Here is a 22,674-nt window from a genome sequence, read left to right as displayed (position 1 = left end):
TTAGACAGAGGTGTGCAATATTGATCATGGTTAGACATTGCAGTGGTGCAGTCAGAAGAGTGCCGAATGATCGATCTAAAGGTTGATGATCTTTTTGTTTTTTTTTTGTCAATGTCTATAATTCTGATTCATTTCATTTTCATTGGAAAGAAATGAACCCATTAAAAAGGATGTTTCGAAGTGGCCCGAAACCTGATTGATATACTGTACGTCGCTGCTTTCCTTTTTTTTATAACTGAAGCTGTTTGATCCCAAACTTTCAATGATGAGCTTACTTGAGTCAAAATATTAGGAACAGCTCACAGTATGTTTGAGCGCCGCAAACTACAAAAATGAAGCTTGCTGTTTTGTGCATGGCCTCTCATCCTAATGTTTGAGGATCCTCTTGCTTTCGCTGCAGGTCTACAAGATCATTAGCAATATATTGAACGTTTAAAATGGGTAAACGGGTTGGCAGCTAACAAATCAAAAATGGCACGCCAATTATTCCTCCATACCTGAGCTTTAGGCCAATTAAAAGCAATTTGATTGTGACAGCAGCTAAATCTGACATCCATTCGTGATTTACTTTTTCTAATAACACTAATTGCCACAGTAATAAAGTCCTATTTTACCCCCCACTCAAAAAAATTCCCAGAACTGTTTTAACAAACTACAAGTTTACCTCTCGTCAACAATCACACATCTGCAAAGACATCCTGCCATTTTTGCGATGTTCAGTGCGTGAGAAGAGGCAAGGGTTGTGCCAAGACAGCTCGTGGCTGCCTCACCATGCTGGCAGTGCCTCACAATGCCCTGAGCATCTGACAGTTCCCGCCAGAGAACATTATTGCGCTGGAGGGGGCGACCTGCACCTGCCATTTTTCCCCCCTTGTGTAAATCTTTTGTGACGTCACTCCTGAAGCTTTTTAGCGTAAATTAGCTTTTTTTCACATTAACTTGAATATTAACTTTATCATGGAAAAGGACTATTGTCGTAATGATATGACTTTTTCTACTGACCCCCTCAAACAGATGTTTTTAAAAAATTACAAATCAAAACTGAATTTTTTATTAGAAATGTTGACACTCTAGATCAGGGCAGTCAAACTCATTTTTGTTGTGAGCCATATTTTAGTCACCATTTCCCTAGGAGTTCCATTATGACTGAACCCATATAAAGAAGTCAAGAATAACGGTTTACTCCACTTTTTTAAGCTACTGGGTTTGGTTGCAAGAAAATGCTGACAATATCCTTTTATTTATTACAGATGAGAATTTTAAAATTTTGGTGCAGATTTTAGCTAGTATCATGGAAGTTGACATTTTGGATCTGCTTTTGCGGGCCGCATAAAATAACGTGGCGGGCTGGATCTGGCCCACGGGCCTTGAGTTAGACACCTGTGCTCTAGATATTGTGTGTGTGTGTGTATCTCTCGATGAATTTGATTCATTCTTTGACATCTTCAGTCAGCACTTTTAGCTGAGTGGTAATTGTGCATTAAAAGGATTTGAAGGCCGTCCAAATCGTCGTGATCATCCGGACCAAAATTTGAGCTTGAAGTGAGGTCTGGCTCGGGGCCCCCGAGCGGACTGCAGACGCCAGGCCGCCGGTCGCGCAATAAAGTGCAGATATGCGCGCGAGAGGGGCGCCAGGTGAGCAATAACCTCAACCCTCAACGTCGCTCGGGCCTCGGTTGAGACAGAGCGACGACGTGTTTGCGTCCGTCACCCCCCCCCCCCTCCCCCCACCCCCGCAGCGCCAGCCTCGCTGCACATTAACCAGACGACATACAAATAAAGATAGACACCTGATAAACTCCTGACTCCGAGCTGGAGCCATTAAAAGGAGAGGAGAGGACAGTTTTTTTTCCCCTCCACCTTTTTTCAAAGTCACATTCGAAAGTCCAATTACATTCATGTTTTTTTTGGAGGTTTGTTTGCTAACATTGACCTTTTCGTAACAAAAAAAAAAACATACATTTGCTTTGAACAGCGCAGAAGCACATTTGCCCTTAAAATAAATCCAATTTGCTTTCTTAACCTGTCCCCACCCAAAAAAAAGCAACTGAGCATTGTCGTAGCAAGAATGCTAATAATGGAAGATATTTAAATGAAATGAATTGAATTTAGTTTGTGGTTGTGGGAGGCGTGTCGAGTGTTTCGTCAGGTGAATCCAACTTTGACACATCCAAGTGATCAAGGCTGCGTGCGTGCGTAGTGTAAAATGACACGGATAAGTAAAGGGACATTTCAACGTTTTATTGAAACTTTCAAGAACACGATGTCGATGTTGTAAACTAGACAAAAAAAAATTCCGATAGGCTACAACATAACCCAGCGTAAGAAACACAAAAAGAAAACGAAACCTTCATATTGTTTTTTTTTGTCTTACTTTTTTTTTTAAGATTATACGGCACTTTTAACGACCAGGTGTACAAATCTCCATAACAGAAAAAAGATCCACTTTTTTTGTCCAACTTTAACACTTGTTTTGGGTTTCTAAAAAAAGAAGAAAAAATGTTTTTTTGAAAGATGTTTCAAGCCATTAGTGGGGTGCGTTCGTTGTCGCCTTTTTCATTCGTTGAAAATAATTAACACACGCACTCGCGCACACACACACACTCGCGCGCGCACGCACACACACACGAACAACAAGTGAAAAATACAATGGCACATGAGTGTGAGTAACTAGCTGAGTGAATATTAAGGGTGGACTAAAATCCATAGTTGAAGAGTTTGACAAGAGAGACGATAATAAATGGAGATGGCAACAAAAGGATAATAGCCACAAACTACCATTACACAGATATATCCACAATAAATTAACAACAGATCCCTAGGACAAACTACTTCTTTTTTTATTTACACGCAACAATATGAAATAATTATACATAAATATTTTATATACTCATATGTACATGTAGACTCAATACTAACGTTCATGTTGTTACTGTTGTTGTTTTTATATATTTGACTTTTCTGCTTCCCTTTGCCTATTGAACATTAATTACTCTGGGGCCTTTATTTTCTACCCAGAGCAGTTATGGGATGGAAAACAAACAAACAGAAATACAAAAAGAAAGCAATTCCAATTGAAGATGGATATTGTGAAAAGAAATGTTTCTCCCCACACCCACCCACTGTTTTAAAGAACATTCACGGTAGGAAGAGGAAAGGGGAGGACATGCAACTTTTTTCTTTTTTTTTCTTTTTTTTAGGGGGGGGGGGGGGAAATTGGTTAAAATTGAAATTGTACAATAAAATACAGCAGTCTCTTCAAGGTAGGTCATGTTTACTGGTAGTGGAAATCCAAAGGTGTGAATTCAGAGTGCATATTGGGAAGAATAAGAAATTAAAAAAAAAACCCAAAACATTTTGTCGTGTACTATGCAGTTAGGCGACAGCAGCAACTTCAATTCGTGAAGTCTCACCCATTTGACCACTTTGCAGTTTCAATACTTGTATGGTATTACAAAAAAAGGACAGGTTAAGTGTTGTTTTTTTTTAATTTAAAAAGAAAAACAATACATATCAGATGTGTATTAAACCAAAGTGCATTTCAGAAACTCGACTAGGTTTCTCTCGAAAGACCCGCCATGAACAAAGTCCTCCTGTTGTCTTTCAAGATATTTGGGAAATGACAAGAAATAAAAAGCGTGTGTGAATGAAAAAGGGAGGGGGGAGCCGCACTCGCCCCCTCCCAGCCCCGCCCCTCCCTTTCCTCGTTCTCCTCAGGGCGACCCACTTCTCGACCTGTCCTGGTTCGAGTCCAGCCCGCTGACGAGGCGCTGGATGCTCTGCAGCTCGTTGGCGCCCTCCTTGTCCGCGCACAATTTGGGCGACACCGAGCGACTCGTCACCTCAGACGTGGACGAGTCGAGCTGGGCCGACGCCGGGCTGGCCGGCACCAGCACGTCCCCCTTTAGCTCCGAGGCCGAGGCGGCGGCGGCGGCCGTGCTGAGCAGCGTGCTGTCCGGTACAGTCATGGGGAGCGAGTAGGGGTTGTACCTGAGGCGGGGGCGCACCGCGTTCAAGAAGGGGTGCCGGTGCACCGACGATGATGATGAGGACGAGGCGGCGGCTGCGGAAGAGGCGGCCGCGGCCGCCGCCATGTACGTATACGGGTAGGGGAACAGGCTTCCGAAGGGGGACATGGCCAGACCCTGCGAGTGGTAGACAGAGAGAACAAAAAAAAAAGCAAAATCATTAATTTCTCAGATCTTTGCTATTTATGCTTTTCGTAAAAGGACTTTTTTTTTGTTTTACTGTCAATATAACTGCCAAGCACAGTACAAATGTAATTTCAAGCAATGATTCTCAAAACGTTGTCGTCAAAAGAATCCCTTGGTTCAAAATCGGACTAAAATGTAAGGTTTAACAACATATATTTAATAAAACAGTGGAAGGATGTTTGGCTGTGGAAAAAGAGAGTTGAAACTATTTTCAGTCCAGTATGTAGCACTTTTCATGTCCAGCACTGTTTAGTTATATTTAACTTCCAAATATATACATATGAGGATGAAGCTAGTAGCTTTGGAAAAGGCCTGTTCAATTTTTTTTCCCCGAACACACCAGTTATTTTGCTTTTCATGCAGTAAATGTTGTGGAATGTTGTATTTAACTTTCAAGTACATTTTGGGATGAAGCTTGTACTTATGGAAAAAGGCCTACAGTATGTTCAATGCACCCCCAATGGTCGACACGCATCATTCTGATTAATGTTGCATTTTGCTGCCTAATAACACAGCACTTTCCGCCAGCGCAATACCAAACAATATGCTGCTTCGACGAGTTGGGGTGCATAAAACATTTTTTTTGTATTCTTGAACCCTTTCAGGGACAGCGGTTGCTTCAGTGGACATCTTATCATGCTATCAGGTTACAGGGTGCATAACAGTCAAGTTGTATTGAAGTACATATTAGCATAGCGCTACTAACAGACCTCACTTGACAAATGGACGAAACAGGGGCGGGGGGCGGGGGGCATCTGGAAATTTCTGAAAAATATGTTAATTTTCCCTGAACGGCCAAGGGTCATTTTCGGGCCGTTCCTGGCCGCGAGCAACTGTCCGCCCACCCCCTCTGGCCGATTATTTTTCAGCATGTGACGGCCACAGCTAGTCGACGACAACTTTTCAAGGCATGACGGCCAATATATTGACACACACATACGGAATATGGATTTTAATGAACTATTGTCGTTCACTATTTCTTCACCGCTTAGCCAATGTCCTGATCAAATAGTACAGGAGAATTTCCTTTGCTTTTTGCGAATGCAATTTTTAAAAATCGAGAAGTATATATTATTTTGGAAGGGGTTTTTTTTGTTTTAGTAGTGTCACTATTTTGTTTGCTTGATCTTTATCATTGACAGAACTTGGATCCAACTGCAATTTTTATTAAATTGCTTTGTAAATAAAGTGAAAGTCGAGTTTGTTCAGTCAACACTTCAAACCAGACATGACGTGGGGCGGGGCGACATTTTCTAATCGTGGCCACAAATTCGGTCTAGTGTGCATACTGACTACAAATGAATATTCATTTTATTCCCGCAGAGTTGCTTGAAGCAAAGAGGACATATATTGCAATTTCGAGCAACATGGGCTTACCATGAATGACATCATCCCCACCAAATTAGTGTTTCATATGCATGCTCCACCTAATTCTGGGCCACAAATGAGTATTTTTGTGGCCACAACCTAGAACCTGATAGCATGATAAGCTGTCCACTAAAGCAACCGCTGTCCTTGAAAGGGTTACATTTCTGTAAGTCGAGATGCTGAATACCTCCACCAAGGAAAATTGCAATTGCAAATCTGATAACAATTAGACATCAGACAAGTAGCTCTTGGACTAATGTCAAGAAACATGGCTTTCTGGAAATTGGATTCAATTTTTTTTTGGTGGAAATTGGGTATCGTAAGATTCGGGGCAAGCCGTGTGCCGTCGTGTCCTTGGCCAAGACCCTTCACCTACACCGGTGTACGGCTGTGAATATTTGGTAGTTGTCGGAGGGGGCGGAGGCGCATACCGGCAGCCACGCTTCCGTCAGCCTGCCCCAGGGCAGCTGCGGTTACAGAACATAGTTTAGTGCCACCAGAGCGTGAATATGTGAGTGCATAAATAATATAGCCATTGTGAAGCGTCTTTGAGTGTCCAGAAAAGCGCAGTGTCAAACTGGAGCATTATTATGATGATTTCGTTGGAATGCATTTGAAAGACGTGGGTTGTTATTGGTGAAAGATGAGCAAAATGTTTGCAAAAAATATTGAATTGTTGCTCAGTGGAAATTTGGGCATGCTGAAAATCCTTCCCGGGGTGAATTGAACCAGAGGAAAAGAAATCGTGTGAAACTGTTTGGTTGAATGAATGGGATTTTTTTGCGGGGGGGGGGGGGGGGGGGGGGAGTTGGGGAGAGTTGTGGGAAAACAATATTTTTGTCATAAAAATAATACTGCGCATGGCGTCAATCTTTGGAACATGTTGCGGTTGGAATGGTGAAAATCAGTCAAAAAAGTAGAAGCATGTCAAGTTAAATGGGTTGGAATAACATGTAAGACTGTAGAACAGAAAAGATTCTACAAATGAATAATAACACCATATCAAGTTTTTTTTTGGGGGGGGCGTTATAAATGAAAAATATTTTCTGGAAAAATCGAATAAAAACAGATGTCATATCGGTAAAAGGAAGCGGAATACATGAAAATCCAATATTGGCAAAACTGCTGCCAAGCCCGAACAGTGCTTAGTAAATAGACAAAATGAGGGGGAAAAAAAGTTCCTCGAAATGTTGACCAAACTGGAAGGAAAAATTCCAAAATGTAATGACCACCAAAAATTGTCTGCCTTCATACTGTGGATTTCCTTCTCTGCCCCTGCTGTTGCGATTGTCAAACCCAAATCAAGTCGACAATGCAACCCCGGCATCTCACACCTTTTGAAGTCGCTGTTTTTGTTGGCCTGAGACACTTCATGCCCCGCCCTCCACCAAGTGTGGTGGAAATCTCTTAAGTAGTTTCAGTTAGCACATAAAAGAAGCCATTATACTGTCGTTGGCAACGAGTCAACATCATTTCACAGTTGGCCAAAACGCATTCCGTCCCTGCACGACCGCATCTTCGTGACGTACGCGAGACACTTGCTGCTTGAGCGATCCCTCAATGGACAAGGGATGTCAGATTGTTTGTTTTTGTGTGCTCGCTATGTCTTTGGGGCGCATGTACAGTGATTGGGATGCAAACCAGAAACAATTTTTAGCCTAAAAAATTTGTGATAGCGGTAGCTACAATTTTCGTCTACTCGCTACAGTGTAACCTGTAAATTTGCTGATATTTCTTCTCTTTTAAGTTTTTTTTAAACTGACAAAGTTCTGCTTCCCACTTCTGATCCTTGAGCAGTAATATCGTGACAATGAGTAGGATGAATATTTTCTTCGCAAAGTCAATTTACTTTTGGTGGCCCTAAATCTTTTAACTTACACCCCTAAAATTTCAGATTCCGGACCACTGTGCTGTGTGTAGTCTGGGGCTCTACCACTACATAAATGGTACAAACGATTGCCTACTAATGATATTGACATGTCCTCGTCATTATTTTGACATTTTAGTGCATGTTTATTGAAATTGTACATAAGAAATGTCTGTATAGAGCCCTCTTCAGGTGAAACACTGAACTACATGGGAATTTAGCATTATAAAGCGGAACGGAAGACGAGCAGGAAATCCTGACGTCACTTCCTGAATCTTGACGAAGTCATTCCGCCACCTCGGAAGGTATGAACAGCTCAGTCTCGTACACGCCCCCCCCGTGGCTAGTTGGAATCATAACGCTTATATTGTTTATCACGTTATTGATTTATTAGCGTAACATTCGGTTCGTTTATTTAGCGTTGCTTGTCGACTGTCAATCACAGCCAGACCACGCCCAGCTTTCATCCACCCCAACGCCCCCTGCCACTTTCAAAAATTAGTCAGGGGTTGAGCAAGAGTCTCGGTGAGTTATGCTACATACTCCAATGCCAATGGTGCTGTGGCCTCCAGGGTCACGATTAATATCATTACAGTTAGCGAAAATCGGCCTGGAATTGCGACCCACAGTCAATGCCCCCCAAAAATGACATCATTATTGTCTTATAAATTGAAGGTATTCGCTATGCGCGTTTTATATATAATACTGACATTCTTTTAACCGCTCAAATTCTGATAAAAGTCCTTATAAATTGAGCAGAGTTGGATCCCCCCACCCCCTTCAATTTTTTTTCTTGACTATTAAAACTTATTTTATTTATTTTTTACATTTTGGAATTAAAAAATGGTGAATAGCTGAAGCCACGAGACTGCGGTGGTCTGTATATTAAAACTGGTTATTTGTACAACTTTCTAACAGGGAAATGGAGCTTCGGTTTAAGCGTGAAGCAATTCTGGCAAATGATAATACCAGAAAAATGGCACCCCCCGCCCGCGCCCCCTTTCCTGCTTGCTCTCTTCGGAGTGGGGAGGCAAATTTGTTGTAGTGACCGCAGAGAACTTTGTCAACATGTCAAAAGGACCTAAACTGTCTGGAACATGGGCATTTTAAAAAAAAAACGTGCAAGACGTAAAATTACAGTTAATGAAGCATCACTCAAATCGCGTCCGTTATTTTATTTTTTTTCGCCGTGTGCTGTTGAAGGGGATGGAAGCGTTTTGCTGCCACACTAGAAAAACAAAGTTCAACATCACGTTATTACAAAGTTAATTGAATATTTTAACGTCCTTATCAAATTAAAATGTGTCAGGTTTTCATGTGAAAATGATCAGCGAACTGGAAGGAATTGCTTTGTTTTGTTCTGCCAAATGCGGTAACCAACTTTTGATTATCTTATTTTCACATCGAACTACTTTTCTAGTCTGTAGGACCAAGTTTACGTCAATAAGGGACTTTGCAATTTTACACACACACATGTATTGTGATTTAAAATTTACAGTACTACATTAAAAAATATCAAAGTCAGCTGTCTGTCTGGTGCCATCTTGTGCCTCTAATATACAAGACACCACCGCGCCCAAGGAAAAACAACCATTTGGAGACAGAATCCACAACAAACAAGGACTCGCGGACATACTAATCACTGACTCCGACCTGTTGATCCAAAAATTGGATTTACTTAATTCAATCACGTAGGCCCACATCGATTGCACCTGATTAAAATTATGCTAAAGTGATGTCATTGTTCCCTCTTTTCCTCAAAAATAAACACATCATATGTTAATTTGTCACATTTTGTCGAGCGTACATGTGCTACAAATGGTTAGCACCCGATGTCACTTCTTGCGTCCCTGATTGGTTGTTGATTTTTTTTTGGGGGGGGTGGGTGTATTGAATACGTCCCCTTTAAATTGCTCACGTGATTCTAAGCGGTTCGACTAAATCAAGGAAATAACCCCCCAATTATGATGTTACAGCAAATAATAAAACATTTACGTACTATGAAGTGTTGCACCATGAAAAATCTCCCCCGTGCCGCTTTCCATATTTTTCACATCCCTAGTGGGTCTGCGTCCCCGTGATGCAAGCAGCTTTCCAAACTGTGTGGCCGATTCGTGGAAATTGGTCTTTGCAAATGTATAATCCGCCCCTTGTAATCCGTAAATTGCAGTTGCGTTGTATTTTATTTTTGTTGTTGTCTTTTATTGCTTCCGACACACATAATCCTTCAATTGCAAGTGTGCACCGTTTGTACTGGTTGAGCTCGCTGCCGACGTTTCTTTATCAGCGTCAAAAGCTCTCCACCAGCCAGGAGTAAGCAAGACTGTCAATACGGAGAGCGCGTTGAATGTAAATCGCAAGCGTTTTATTGAATGGATGGATTAAAAACACTTTGCTTGGATTGCGTCAGCCTTTTTACAGGCCAAAGGGGTCAAAACGGGACGAGTGGAATCGACTGTGGGAGTGCCAACCGTCTTTCGGGGCGCAGTTACAGTCTTGCCCCGGGGCCCTTGGCAGCCTGTGCTGTACGCCGCCGCATGTGTGGATCAAAACAAGCGTGTGCGCTGCCTTCTGGAGAGTCACACGTTTTTATCGCCGCGTATTAACACACCTAGAGGTGAGCACCTTTTGCAATACGGCGTCCCGTGGCCAAGCCAGCGAACCCCCCGGCAGCACTGCGACTGCATGTAAACAGCTTTGCCTGAGTTGAAGAATTTCTAATGCGTCTTAAAATTCCTCACGTCTGCATTCGAGTGAGACGCCTTGACGACGTGTCGGGCCATAAACTGGCGAACCTGACACGTTACCCGTTTCTGATGTTTTGCTTACCTTGTTTAGCTACAGGGGCAACACTTGAGGCAGTTCTACCCGGCCGCCATAAAAAAATGCTGAGTTCAGTGAACCCCTTTCTGATACCAAGTTGAGCTTGAAGATCGTTAGGGAAGATTTTGATGCTAATTATGTGTTAGCTATTGGCTCTCGATATAAATAAATACGATACATTAGCTTCAGTGAACCCTTTTTAACCATAGGACATTTTTCCTCCCATCGCTTGTATTGAACTGTACAGGTATACCTAAGCTTGTTTGATAGAAACTCACATTTTCCGATTCTATGGGAATTTTTGGTACCTCTCTTCCATTGGATCAGTAAGCGTTATGCCAGTACTTGCACTATCATGCCATTAAATTTCAACATGTTTAAGCTGTTGGCAATACTGTATATCAACTTGATACTGCTCTGGGCATTTTCAGTCATCTCTTGCGTTGTATCGTTGTATATCATGCAGGTGTATATTGCAGAGTTAGAATATGTATGACTCTATTTACCTTTGGGATATATTTGCTTGCATCTGCATTATTACAATTATATTGCTGTCTCTTGAATTGGATAAAAATACATTATGCCAGTGTACTTAGAATGGCTATGGGTATGTAGTGTTATGTGTGTGTGTTTGTGGTGTGTTTTATATATACATATACTGTATATAAAATGTGCATACCTAATACTGTGACTATAGTGAGTGTAAGCTTTTGCGCTTCGGTAAACAAATGCTATCTTACCATAGTGCAGGTGTATTCATGCAATAAAGTGGCCCCTGAGTGTACTTGTTGCGCTCTACTTAGAACATTTAAATGAAAAAAAAAAAAACATACATAAGCATGTGTTCACATGCTGATCTGGGGGGGCTTTTTTTTTTTTTTTTTGGTTACCTGCGAGGCCAGGACGTGTTGCTGCAGATGGAAGGGCAGGCCCGGAGCCCCCGCTAGGCTCTGAGGGGAGGACGCCATGCTGCTGGTGTCCATGGTGCTCACCCCTCCCGTAGACACGGCGGCCAGTAGGGGCCCCATGCCCGCGGCCATGTTTGAGAAGGCGCCGCCCATGTTGAACTGACCCGGGTGCAGGAGGAACGGGTGCGCGCCCCCCAAGTGGTTGAAAAACTGCTGTCCCGTCAGGCCGCCGGCAAATCCAAAGTTGGGCATGTGGCCGTGATGGCCCATGTGCGCGGCCTCCGTCTGCACAGTTAACGGCGCGAAGGCGTCCTTGCCCGGCGGCCGGCACTCGTCCTCCTTGACCGGCTCCAGGCTGGGGCTCTTCACGTCCTCCCCGGAGCGCGTGGTGCTGGAGATGACGGTGATGGGGCTCTGTCGAGAGTCCGCCCGGCCTCGTTCGGTCCTCGGGCTGCCGCCGTCTCGGGTTCGGCCGGTGGGGCCGCCGCAGCCGACGACGACACCGCCGCCGCCGCCTCCCCCGAACAGGTGGCCCTTGAGCGGGCTGGCGTCGTGCTCTTTGCCGTCCTCCGTCGTAGTCGAGATCTTGCTGGAGTCCGGACCGTCTTTGACGTGACCGTCTTTGCTCTCGTCGTCGCTGTCCTCGTCGCTGTCACACAAGTCTGGAGCACCCCCCCAGAAATGACAATAAATATCAAAATCGTTTCGTACCTCGCTAAATGCAAAACTGCCGTTTACAATCAAATGGCCGTATGCGAACTCGGCACCCGCTAAATACTTGTTGCGTCAATTGGTTTGGTCGAATGTTTCATAAATATTCAACTTTATATCTGTCACATTGTTATCTCCATTTACATCATCAGACATTTGTTCATTTTATTTAATCCTCAATTGTGTAGGCCTACATGTATTTTTTCCCCGATTCACTTCATTCCACTTGTTGCTTTTTAAGCCAAAAATGAAATGCCGATGACAACACATGCATCGTCTGTTTTTTTATTATTATTTATTTTTTTGTAATGTACTTTTAGCATTCCGCGATAATAAATGCGCAGTTCGACTCGAAATGGTGCGTAACTCAATCCCGCTCAGCTCTTGTTATATTTTAATATCCCCATTGCAAATGTGAAATCAAGATCTCACAATTAAGTATTTTATTCGCAATATTGGTGGGTGCTGCGGAAGCGCGAGTCGTGTCTGCTGAATAGATATATTAGCAATTAGTTTCGTGATAATTCCATCGAAATCTTTTTTTCGTAGAATTATTGCATCAATAATTTTTGTCTGTCACTTTTCGGGTTTTAATTCCACGTTTCTAATCTTTTGATATGATCCAAACTATTAGAAACACCTCAACATGACAGCGCAAACCCCCAAGCACAAGAACGAAGTTAAATTCGTTAATTTCTGACATGAAACATAGCAGAAAATGATCAAGCTGCACAGTTAAGGCGGCAGGTGTACCTAATGTTATGTGCCTTGAGCGAAATAACACCCATCCGTATTTATTTATAGATGCGATAGATCTGATGCGATCAGTCGGTTGTTTTTGATGCATCTCAGGTTTTTGGATCGGCAAGTGTGCCTTGAAAATGTGCCCCCCCCCCCCAAATAAAACCGCAGAAAATGGGAAAAAATACACTCGCCGTTCGAATCAGAGGTGCAAGTGTACCTAATGCTGTGGCCTATCACGCTTGCCAGAATGCGGAGGTGTCCCTAATATTTTAGCCTGGCCTTGAGTTACAAGACTTTATTTCTCCTTTCGGCGACGTCACCACTTGAAATATGTCAAGTTTACGTCAAACCGAAGCAAAAAAAACCCCTTAAAAATGCTTTTGTTCATTTAATAACATCATAATTCAGCAGGCAATACGTATGTATTATTTTTACTTTTGGGGAGGGGGCAGGCGAAATGACATTATTTACGTTTTAATGCATTAGCACTCTTGGATGAGCCAATTGATGGTAGAAAAACACAAACCCGGCCACTTAAATGCACCCGAGCGGCTGAGTATACCTTTGAGGTGTGGGGGCCCCACAGTGGACACGGCAGGAGAGGAGGCCTGACCGAAGCACTTGAAGGGGGCCTGCTCCCCGGAGGAGTCATCCGAAGCTCCGTTCTCCTTCTTCTGCTGCTCCTCGTACGAGCGGATGGACTGTAGGGCCAACTGTTTCCTGTACAAATCACAATTTACCTTCATATTTCCGCACCCCAAAAAAAAAAGACAACATGGCTGGAGAAAACCATGTTACCATGGCGACCAACGCCACACATTCATTTCTCCTCATATCTGCGCAATAAATCCCTGCTTGTGCTTGTAATAAAAGCGAGGTAAGTCAGTGAAGGTGCTCCAATACCAGCATTATTTTTTTGACGGCGTGCAGTGGCTGCTAAAAGAGAGCAACATCCCCCCCCAACCCCCAGGGTCAATTTTGACGCTTTGACGCGTTTTAATCCAGCTAACGCGATTATTTTGTTGTTGTTGCAGCAGCAGCTCTGACTTACCTCTTTTCCCGCCGGCCGTTGCCAGTGTCACGGAAGCCTTTGGCGAAAGGGTTGTGATCGATTTTAAGCTGAGTTATCTGCAAATAAAATTACAACAACAACAAAAAAAGGGGGAGAAAGAAAAGGCGTTATAAGTCAACTGAACTTTGGACACTTGCACTTTTTTTAAGCACTGTCGTCAAATTAAAAACAGGCAAGCACAAAAGCTAATCTGAGATTTTTTTTTGCGATTAATTGGTGCACTATTGTGAACTTTTTATATACACAGTGACGTCATCCAACGTCATTAGGTGTTGCCATTGCATAGTGTGACCATTTTCCCATAAAAGAATGCATGTATTTGTGTATGCATTTGATTTCACACACACACACACACACACACACATGTAAGCACACAGCGTATAGTGTGACACGAAAAGCCTTTTCTCTTTCTCCATTCATGCGCAGAGCGTTGCCCTTCTTCTTTTTTTCCTCCCATTTCTCAACCCCCCCACCCCAACCTTTTTTTGCGCATGCAGAGAGAGGGCGTGTGTGTTTTAAGTCTATATGCGTGTGCCACAACCAAATCCCTTCCACGTGATTTAATTTTTTTTTAAAAAGCATGCTAACCTGCATGTGCAACATTACTTCCCGCAGCACGTCTTTCATTTTTTATGACGACAAAACGAATGCACTTGAATGAACGCATGCAACAAGCGGGGGGATGGGGCAGGGGGATGGGGCAGGGGGCGGGCGGGCGGGCATTTCTTTCTTCTAATTCTTCCTTTTTGTTCCGATATTGTTTACCTTGTCGTTCTGATAAGCAGTCACCGCGATGAAGTCGGTCTCGGGGAACACGTACGTCCTAAAAGTGCTGTAGGGCAGCTTGAGGATGTCGTTGGCCCTCACGATGTGAAAGCGAGGCTGATATTTATGCATGGAGTTCAAGATGGTCTGTCAAACACACAAACGGAGAGCCCCGAAAAAATGTCAGCACACAGCTCTCGTTATTAATCCATAATCCTGTGGAGGAAAATGTTGCGTTAAAACTGGAATGCCACGTTGCAGAAAGCACCCGTTGCGTTCCAAATTCGAAGGAAACATTTGTTCAAACTACAAACGAAATCATGCTGTTGCCAGAAATGGGGGAGACCACAATATTAGTGTGTGTGTGTTTTTTACGCTTGTGTCTTTTGACAACGTGAGTCCTCTGTGTGAAGTGCTACAAAAATAAGTTATTGATAATTTTCTGGCTAGTTCACTGTATTTTGTGTGTGTGTGTGTGTGTGTGTGTGTATGAACTCAAAATCACACTTCAATAAAATCGTACGTTGGACAACTCAACCATATCATTTTTGGTTTGCTCGTGTAAAAATTGGCATTTCCGTATTTCACAACACAGAAGAGTTGACAGAACTAATTTCCCTCCCCAATTTCAAAATATTAGGAAAAATAAACTGAAAAATATTTTGGCGCAACCAGCTTTGCTTTGTTGTGCTAACTTGCATTGTCCCTATAAATGTCAATACTTTATGTTAAGTTGTTCCAACTTAAATTACTGTTTATAGCGTGTGCGTGCGTGTGTGTGTGTGTGAGTGTGTTTACAGTGCGGGTTTGAGCTTCTTTTTTTTTCCCCCATGAAATTATTTGCAAAGCCACGTGAACCGGATCTCATTAAATTGGGGTGGTGTACTTGATAATATGACTGCATATGCTTCGAGGCTCTGAATTACACGAAACGCAAAAAGCAGGTGTACTGAAACACATACATCCGCGTGTGTGTGTGTGTGTGTGTGCGTTTGTAAATACATATACAGTATACAGTATATATATATGTATTTGCTGATGTGCCTAATATTGTGGCCCATAGTATTCAACACCTCCATAGTTGTTCATGCAATAACGCGAATTGTACTTTACAAATCTTATGAAATACATGATTGTGCAAAGAAATCAATAAATAGGTAGGAAAATAGTAAAATGGACATACATTAGTGGAACTTACAAATCCATGCTTGTCGGAGATGTTGTTGGTGAGCTTGAGCTTGTGGAAGTTGACCACCTTGGACATCCACTGTTCGCCCGTGGCGGGGCTGTCCGGGTGGATGTACATCCTCTTCGGCATCTCCGGGTCGGCCTTGCCCGCCACCATCCAGCGCGAGTTGTGGAACTTGTACCTGCAGTCGTCGGCCGCCACGATATCCATCAGGAGAATGTACTTGGCCTTCTTGTCCAGGCCCGTGCATCTCACTTTGAAGGGGGGGAACATCCGCCTTGACGCCAAAGCACATTAATTTTTTTTAATTTTTTTTGTGCGGGGGTGGATTTGGTACCAGAGAATACGTTTGGATTGCATGTTAAAAGAAAAAAGAAGAAAAAGAAACGGATTAATTTAAGATGCACGAGTTCACGCAATCAACATGTAAACACGCACGTATACACAACAGCAGTCAATGGAGAGTCAGCAGTCATTACTTGAAACCAACACACACACACACACACACACACACACACACAATTGAAAGTGCGATTTGTTAGGTGTAAAGTTTAGCGAAATGAATGATCGGATTATAACAACAAAATCTATCTGTGTGTGTGTGTGTGTGTGTGTGTGTACGCAAAGCTTCACTGGGGGCTTAATAACCGCAGGACAAGCCCCCCTCCCCCCTTTTAAATGCTGCAACACATTAAATCTCACCGATTTGTATTAATACAATAAAATATTGAATTGTTGTGCAGAAACGTTCACTATTCTCCTAACGTTCATATTTTTGGAGTGCAATTTTGTTCAGGAATTTTTTTTAACTTAAAAAAAAACCAACCCAAGTCTGGGTGAAAAAAGGGCTCCACGACTTTGCACAATTTGACCCAAGTTTTATTTGTATTTATTTGTACAAAACAGCCCCAGCAAAAAAAGAAGCAAATAATCTTGTCCAAAATAAAACCAACTAATTGGGTCAAATTAAATCAGTCGGTTCCTTTTTGATCCACATTTTCAACATCCATTTTTTGGTGATTGCTACCTTTTTTGGGGGGCTGTTTTACGTTGTGTCAAATTGGCCCAAGTGGTTGCCTTTCGACTCCTTATTTTTGACCGGGCTGTTTTCAGAGTGAATCCAGCACAATTTCAAAGCGAGACAACCAGACTCGATGTAGTCTCCCGAAAATCCGATTCAAGCTTCTCGATTCGAACGTCTACGTTTGACATGTCAAAGCAGCAGAAGAAGAAGTAGCAGAAGAAGCAGAAGCAGAGCGAGCTTCACCTTCCGGATTTGGTGATCACCATCTCGGTGCCCCTCTTGTGGAAGAGCTCCCACAGCTCCTTGGCTTCCAGGTGCACTTTGGGATCGTCCTCCACCTCCTCCTCGGGCTCCAGGCTCTTGAGCGGTCGGAGGTGCGCGGCGGCGGCGGCGGCCGCCGCGGCGGCCTGGTGACCCAGCGAGGAAAAGTGCAGCCCGGAGTCGGCCGCTCCCCCCATCAGCTGATCCATGATCGGCTTGCCCAGGGCGCCCGGCAGAGAGAGCGAGCCGCTGGGGGGCAGCGCCAGAGCCGGAAAGAAGGGCGGCTGGTGGCCCAGCATGGCGCTCATGGCAAATTCCGGACCCCGGTGAGGTATAAACGGATGATATGCCATACTCGAGCCCTGGACGACTGGATCTCTCATCAGGAAGTTCATCCAAGTGCTTCGCAAGCAGTGCGGACGTGGGGCTTGTTGGAGTGTTTCGGACGCGCTGCGAAATCAAAACGACGAGAAGAAGAAGGAGAAGGAGGGGTGGGAAATGTTCAAGAAGAAGAACAAGTCCTCCTTCAAACTTGAAGCATCCGACGAGAGTCCACTGTTCTTTTTTTCGGGGGAGGGAGTTGGGGGAATTTAAAAATCAAAAGGCGAGGATGTTCCCCATGAAGAAAAGGAGAGCGGCTGCACTTGAGAGTTTTTGCCGCACACACACGAAGCGACTCGGGTGCGTCACTCGAGTCTACGGCGTTGCATTCTTCCTCTTCACTGCGTCGCCATTCCCGGTTTAAAGGAGATACACGGAAAGGGAAAAAAAGGAGAGAAAACAAAAGCGCGTCCCTCCTTGGCTGGCTTTCTCGGACGCTGCAGTGGATCCCCCCTCCCTACTTTTTCGAATCGTCCCCTCCTCGCAGCTTCCCGTGTCCTGCCTCGACTGGCTCCGCACTCCCTTGCGCCTCTTTACGCACGCACGCACACACACGCCGGGCGTCCCCTCGCCTTCACGCACATTTCTGGGAAGGACGTGTGCGGGGAAACAAGTCGTCCGCGGAGCTCGACAGATGAGAGAGAGAGAGAGAGAGAAAGAAGAGGAGGAGGAGAGAGAGAGAAAGAAAGAGAGTGTGGTAAGGTCCCAGCTCCGTGATTTTCCTAGCGCCTTCTGTGGCCCACGGGGCTCCACGCAGGATGGATGTGTTGCAGCGACTCCCTTTGATTGGCTCTTTGACGCTTTCGGACCAATTGTGAGGCACCAAGGGGGCGGGGTTTTAACAGGTCCGGGTGGAGGCGATCAGACTGGAGTCTTATAAGAAGGTGTTTGCAAAAACGGCAAAAGAGAAAGGGAGCAAAAAAAAAAAGGAAAACCGTTACCCAAAAAAAGGCTTTGCATGTGAATCGCCATCCCAAGCTTGAGTCGGTCAGTCAATAAGTCGCTGTGTGGAGTGTGAATATGTCAACAAGCGGCACCGCGAGGCGCAGCCGAACGAGCGCGGCCAGCCAAGCCGGCGCAGCGACGCTCTTGCCCGGCTTGTTTGTTCGCACGCAGCCGCTCGTACTCCCGGAGCTCTTTTCAGACTTTTGACTGCAAAAACACCGCCGATCCTATACGGTGACTTCATCGGTCTATTTCTGGACAATTTTACGTTTGCGTGGCTGTCTCAATGCATGTCCGACTAGTGAATACACGCATCATTTCCTGTTAGATACTCGAGTGAGATGATCTGAACAAATAAGAATGGTAGGCGGGAAGAGGCGCTGGATGACAAGCTATTTTGTTGCTCGTGTGCATATATATATAAAAGATTGCATGGTGAATGTTACCCCCATTCCTAATTAATTTTTAAAAAGTTAGAATGTAGCGCTTGCATAAAATAATTTAAAAAAAAGCAAAACCGATACAGGTTGTGTTGGTCCATGACAGCTCGTGCATGGAGGATGGTGCTCAGCAGTGCGTGTCTTATCATCTCTGGCATCAAAACGGCAACAGATATTGTGAATCATAACCAATCAATTGCGCAGGCAAATATAGAACAATTCCCGGCACAAGCGCAGCATGCAGGCAACAATTCAATTTGAAGCCGCGCACATCATCTAGTGCGGCAGCTAAACGCATCCGCCGTTAGACGCGAGTATTATATTAATCCTTTTTTTTATATTGTCGTTGCGTGTTATCCGCATGCAAATGTCCCGCTTATGTGGTGTTATTAATCGCGTCTGTCGTCATCCTTTCTCTTACATTGACAATGTTCTACAGATTTAATACTTTGAAAGGTTTAAGCCTTGCGCGGATATGAATAGAGCTTATAGATTTGTGTACGCCGGAGTGATTGCGTTATTATATCGCAGCCTGTGCAGACAATGCGCACTTTAAATGCCATTTTAAGCCCAAATTCACAAGTAAACTCTAAGAGCTGTGACCACTCGCTCACCTCGGAGCAACGCTGTGAATTGTCAGTTATTTATCACGCTCCCCTGTGCTCCCCTTATCTCAATCAATAGTGCATATATATATATAATTTTGTGCAATTTAATTCTTGGCCACAATTAAAAAAAAACCCTTTTTCGCGTTTGGATAGCAGTAAATTTAGTGACTTTTTTTTTGTTTGCTTACATCAAAGGTTGTTGCGTAACAAATGTTCCATGCAGACGTTAAAATGCACGGGTGTATTTTCAATGTAACATTCATGTTAATGGGGTTTACATTCATTGCAAAATTAAAAAAAAAAGATCTGGCTGCCTGACACCTGTGTGTGTGTGTGTGTGTGTGTGTGTGTGTGTGTGTGTGTGTGTGCGTGTTCATGCATACAGTGTGTCCCCCTGGGGGTTACACACAATAATTTGGGTTTATGTGTTGCCTGTTATTGATTTCCTGCAGAGAACAAAAGCTGTTGATAAGCCACAGACAAATCTGGCTAAGAGAGACACAAGAAACTAAATCCACCGGCTACATTTTTATATATTGATTTAAAAAAAACTGTTTTTTTAAATATAGGGTGTTTGTACCATCACTGTGCACTTACATTTTTAATGAGTATATATTAAGTATCAAAAGCATGAGGTATGTAGTTCATCATACTAAAAGAGGACTGTTAATAAAACATACAGTCAGTGCACAATGAGGTTCGAGACAAGCTGATTTTCACGCGTAGCCTGAGTACACCTAAAATGTAATCAACGGACATTTTAAACATACAATAGAATGTAGGAGGTGAATATGTATCCTATATTGAATATTGTCTCGGGGCGGCACAGCGCTCGACTGATTAGCGCGCCGGCCTCACCGTGCAGAGGTGCAGCGTCCGGTTCCGGCCTTCCTGTGTAGAGTCTGCATGTCCTCCCCGGGCCTGCGTGGGGTTTTCTCCGAGTGCTCCGGTTTCCTCCCACATTCCAAAAACATGCGTTGGAGGTCAATTGAACACTCCAAAATTGTCCCTAGGTGTGAGTTTTGAGCGCGGATGGTTGTTCATCTCTGAGTGCCCTGCGATTGGCTGGCAACCAATTCGGTGTGTTCCCCGCCTGCTGCCCAAAGGCAGCTGGGATTGGCTCCAGCACGCCCAGGACCCTTGTGAGGATAAGCGGATCAGATAGTGGTTGTATGTATCTGTGGATGTGTATATATGTGGATGCATGTATCTGTATATATATTTCTGTGTACACACACCTGTGTATACTGTGTTTAGATTTATCATTTCAAACAGCATTTGTGTAGTTTTTAGTTATGTCATCATAAATCTGAATCCAAGAGCTGCATATGAGTTCTGTATTATGAAAAAAAAAAGCATTCCCAGTGCTTTTCGCAACGTCTTCCATTTCCTGCGCATGTCAAACCTAATTCACGGCCCCCAAATTCAAATACAAAAGCAACTTACCCTTTGTGTTCTACATTAAAACATTTCTCTTTCCAAAAAAGCATAGGTGCACAGTATATGGACCCCTTCTACGTGCTCGTTTTTCCCCATGAGCGAGATCATGCCTGAAGTCGTCTTTCCCAAATACACTGCCTCCAACCCGCGCGTCCATTAGAAGCACATTGCAATTTAGAGGAAGGTGTCATCAGATAGGAAGCGGTGTTGACACGGCTGCAGCCTCTCAGTCTCCTCGGCAAGCTGGACTTGGCTTCATTTGCTAAGCAAGTAGAGGACGGTCAATACTCTATATAAACTTTTACACGGTTAGGCCTCTCAGGGACTCAGAGAGACCGTTAAAAACAGAAATTGATTGGAGACCAACTTTGTCAGCGCGTCCACTCTTGGAAAATCCGGATTCTACCGTCACCAAAAGTGTACTTTTAAATGGTCAACGTTGTCACCCTAAAACTGAAATCTGTCTTTTATCTTAAATGCAATCCACCCCCCAACCCCACCCCGACTCTTTCAATGCTGAGGTCACGGGTTCTATATGAAGCCCTGACCATACGCACACCAGCCATACTGTGTAGGTTCATTAAGCAAAGCTTCAAAGACATTCCTGGAATTGATCACGGAGCTGCAAGTGATGTAATGTATGCTCCCCTGTTTATTTGCAGATTGTTAATGATAAGCGAGGACAGACTTGGCGGCACCGCTCCCGAATGCAGGGGAGATTGCCTCGGCCCTAAACACCACGCGACCGAAGTGGGGGGGGGAAGAGGGGGAGGGATCCCCCCTCCAATGTGCAAGATTGTCTTATTCCAGGACTGTAATCGAGTCCCAACTTCCTTGCGGACAAGGTGTTGCAACGCGGAAGGGGATGTGTCCAATTGAGGGCTTAATGGCTTTCTAAATGCAAGTCATATTGCATTTTGCCCCCCCCCAAAAAAGCGAGGTGTGGCGAGGATTTGATCTGACACTTCAAACGGGGCGTAGATTGTAAAATGCACTTTCCAGAATCAACACGTTTTCGTCCATTGCCCGCAGCAACGATAAACTCCTTACCCGACGATATCACATCTCTGTCTGCCCCCCCCCGTTTCTAGCTGTTGATGAAAAAATATTTGAGTTAGTTCGGGGATGTGTTGATGGCATGGCGGCACGGGCCGAAAATGGCATCATACGTTAGTAAGCTATCACTTCAGAAGGACATTAAAAACCAAACTGACACAAGTGCCGCGGTAGGTGGGGTCCTGCAAGTCGTCTTTGCGAGTGGCCGACCGTTGGCCGTTGGTTGTGATGCAATTCAAAATTTTAATTGCGGGTGAACGGCGTCGCAACATCCTACCAGCCAATCAAAAAAGACAGTGATGATCTCGTGACAATGTATACATCTATCTGTTCTTTATGTACAATATAAATGTACTGTACATGTACAGTATATATGGATCAACATATATACATACTTAATAGTGGTTTATGATAATACCCAACAATATTTATAATTTCACAAGTACCTGTGACTAAAAAGCAAAGCGTGAAGAGTCTCTGTCATCCACATGTGCGGTCAATGAATGGGTGATCTCCTTGCAAATATCCTCACATATGTCTATGTAGTTACAATGTCCAGGTCAATCCACTTCTTTGTTGACAATAGCACCGTGTTGTTTAGTAAAAAAATAAAATAAAATATATCTAAGTATATATACAGTATACTGTATATATATAATACAGTCCAGTACATGTGGCACCTCCAAACGGTCTTTCCCGAGATGAATAGCAGGATAAGAGTTTTATTTTTGTTGCATTGAGTTGATTGTGTGCACAAAGGTCAGTCACCCGGTGGGCGGCTGTGAGTTTGCCGATAGCAGTTTGTTCACGATTGTCCAGTTGAAGTCTCATTTGGTCACCTCACTGGATGTGGCGCGG

General features: G+C 43.9%; 2 protein-coding genes across 3 annotated transcripts in view; one reads left to right on the top strand and one right to left on the bottom strand.

The window, feature by feature from the left end:
• The window catches only part of LOC127591339 (uncharacterized), a 279,941-nt gene that overhangs the window by 5,578 nt on the left and 251,689 nt on the right, over nucleotides 1-22,674 (top strand). The gene's annotated exons all lie outside the window — the stretch shown is intronic.
• Nucleotides 2,227-18,841, bottom strand: tbx3a (T-box transcription factor 3a). 2 transcript variants are annotated; one of them, XM_052051357.1, is made up of 7 exons: nucleotides 16,929-18,841; nucleotides 15,671-15,938; nucleotides 14,473-14,619; nucleotides 13,687-13,763; nucleotides 13,198-13,355; nucleotides 11,163-11,842; nucleotides 2,227-4,145 (listed from the first exon to the last, which is right to left on the bottom strand). In XM_052051357.1, the coding sequence occupies exons 1-7, from the start codon at nucleotides 17,339-17,341 to the stop codon at nucleotides 3,714-3,716; spliced, it is 2,175 nt and encodes a 724-aa protein (XP_051907317.1). In that variant the 5' UTR covers nucleotides 17,342-18,841; the 3' UTR covers nucleotides 2,227-3,713. The 2 variants fall into 2 exon arrangements, with proteins under 2 accessions (XP_051907317.1, XP_051907316.1); XM_052051356.1 differs by having other exon boundaries at nucleotides 15,656-15,938; nucleotides 16,929-18,746.

The sequence above is a fragment of the Hippocampus zosterae genome, chromosome 18 (assembly GCF_025434085.1).
Source record: "Hippocampus zosterae strain Florida chromosome 18, ASM2543408v3, whole genome shotgun sequence".
Classification (NCBI taxonomy): Eukaryota; Metazoa; Chordata; class Actinopteri; order Syngnathiformes; family Syngnathidae; genus Hippocampus; species Hippocampus zosterae.
The sequence above is the reverse complement of the archived record's forward strand: the minus strand, read 5'-3'. Positions and strand labels throughout refer to the sequence as shown.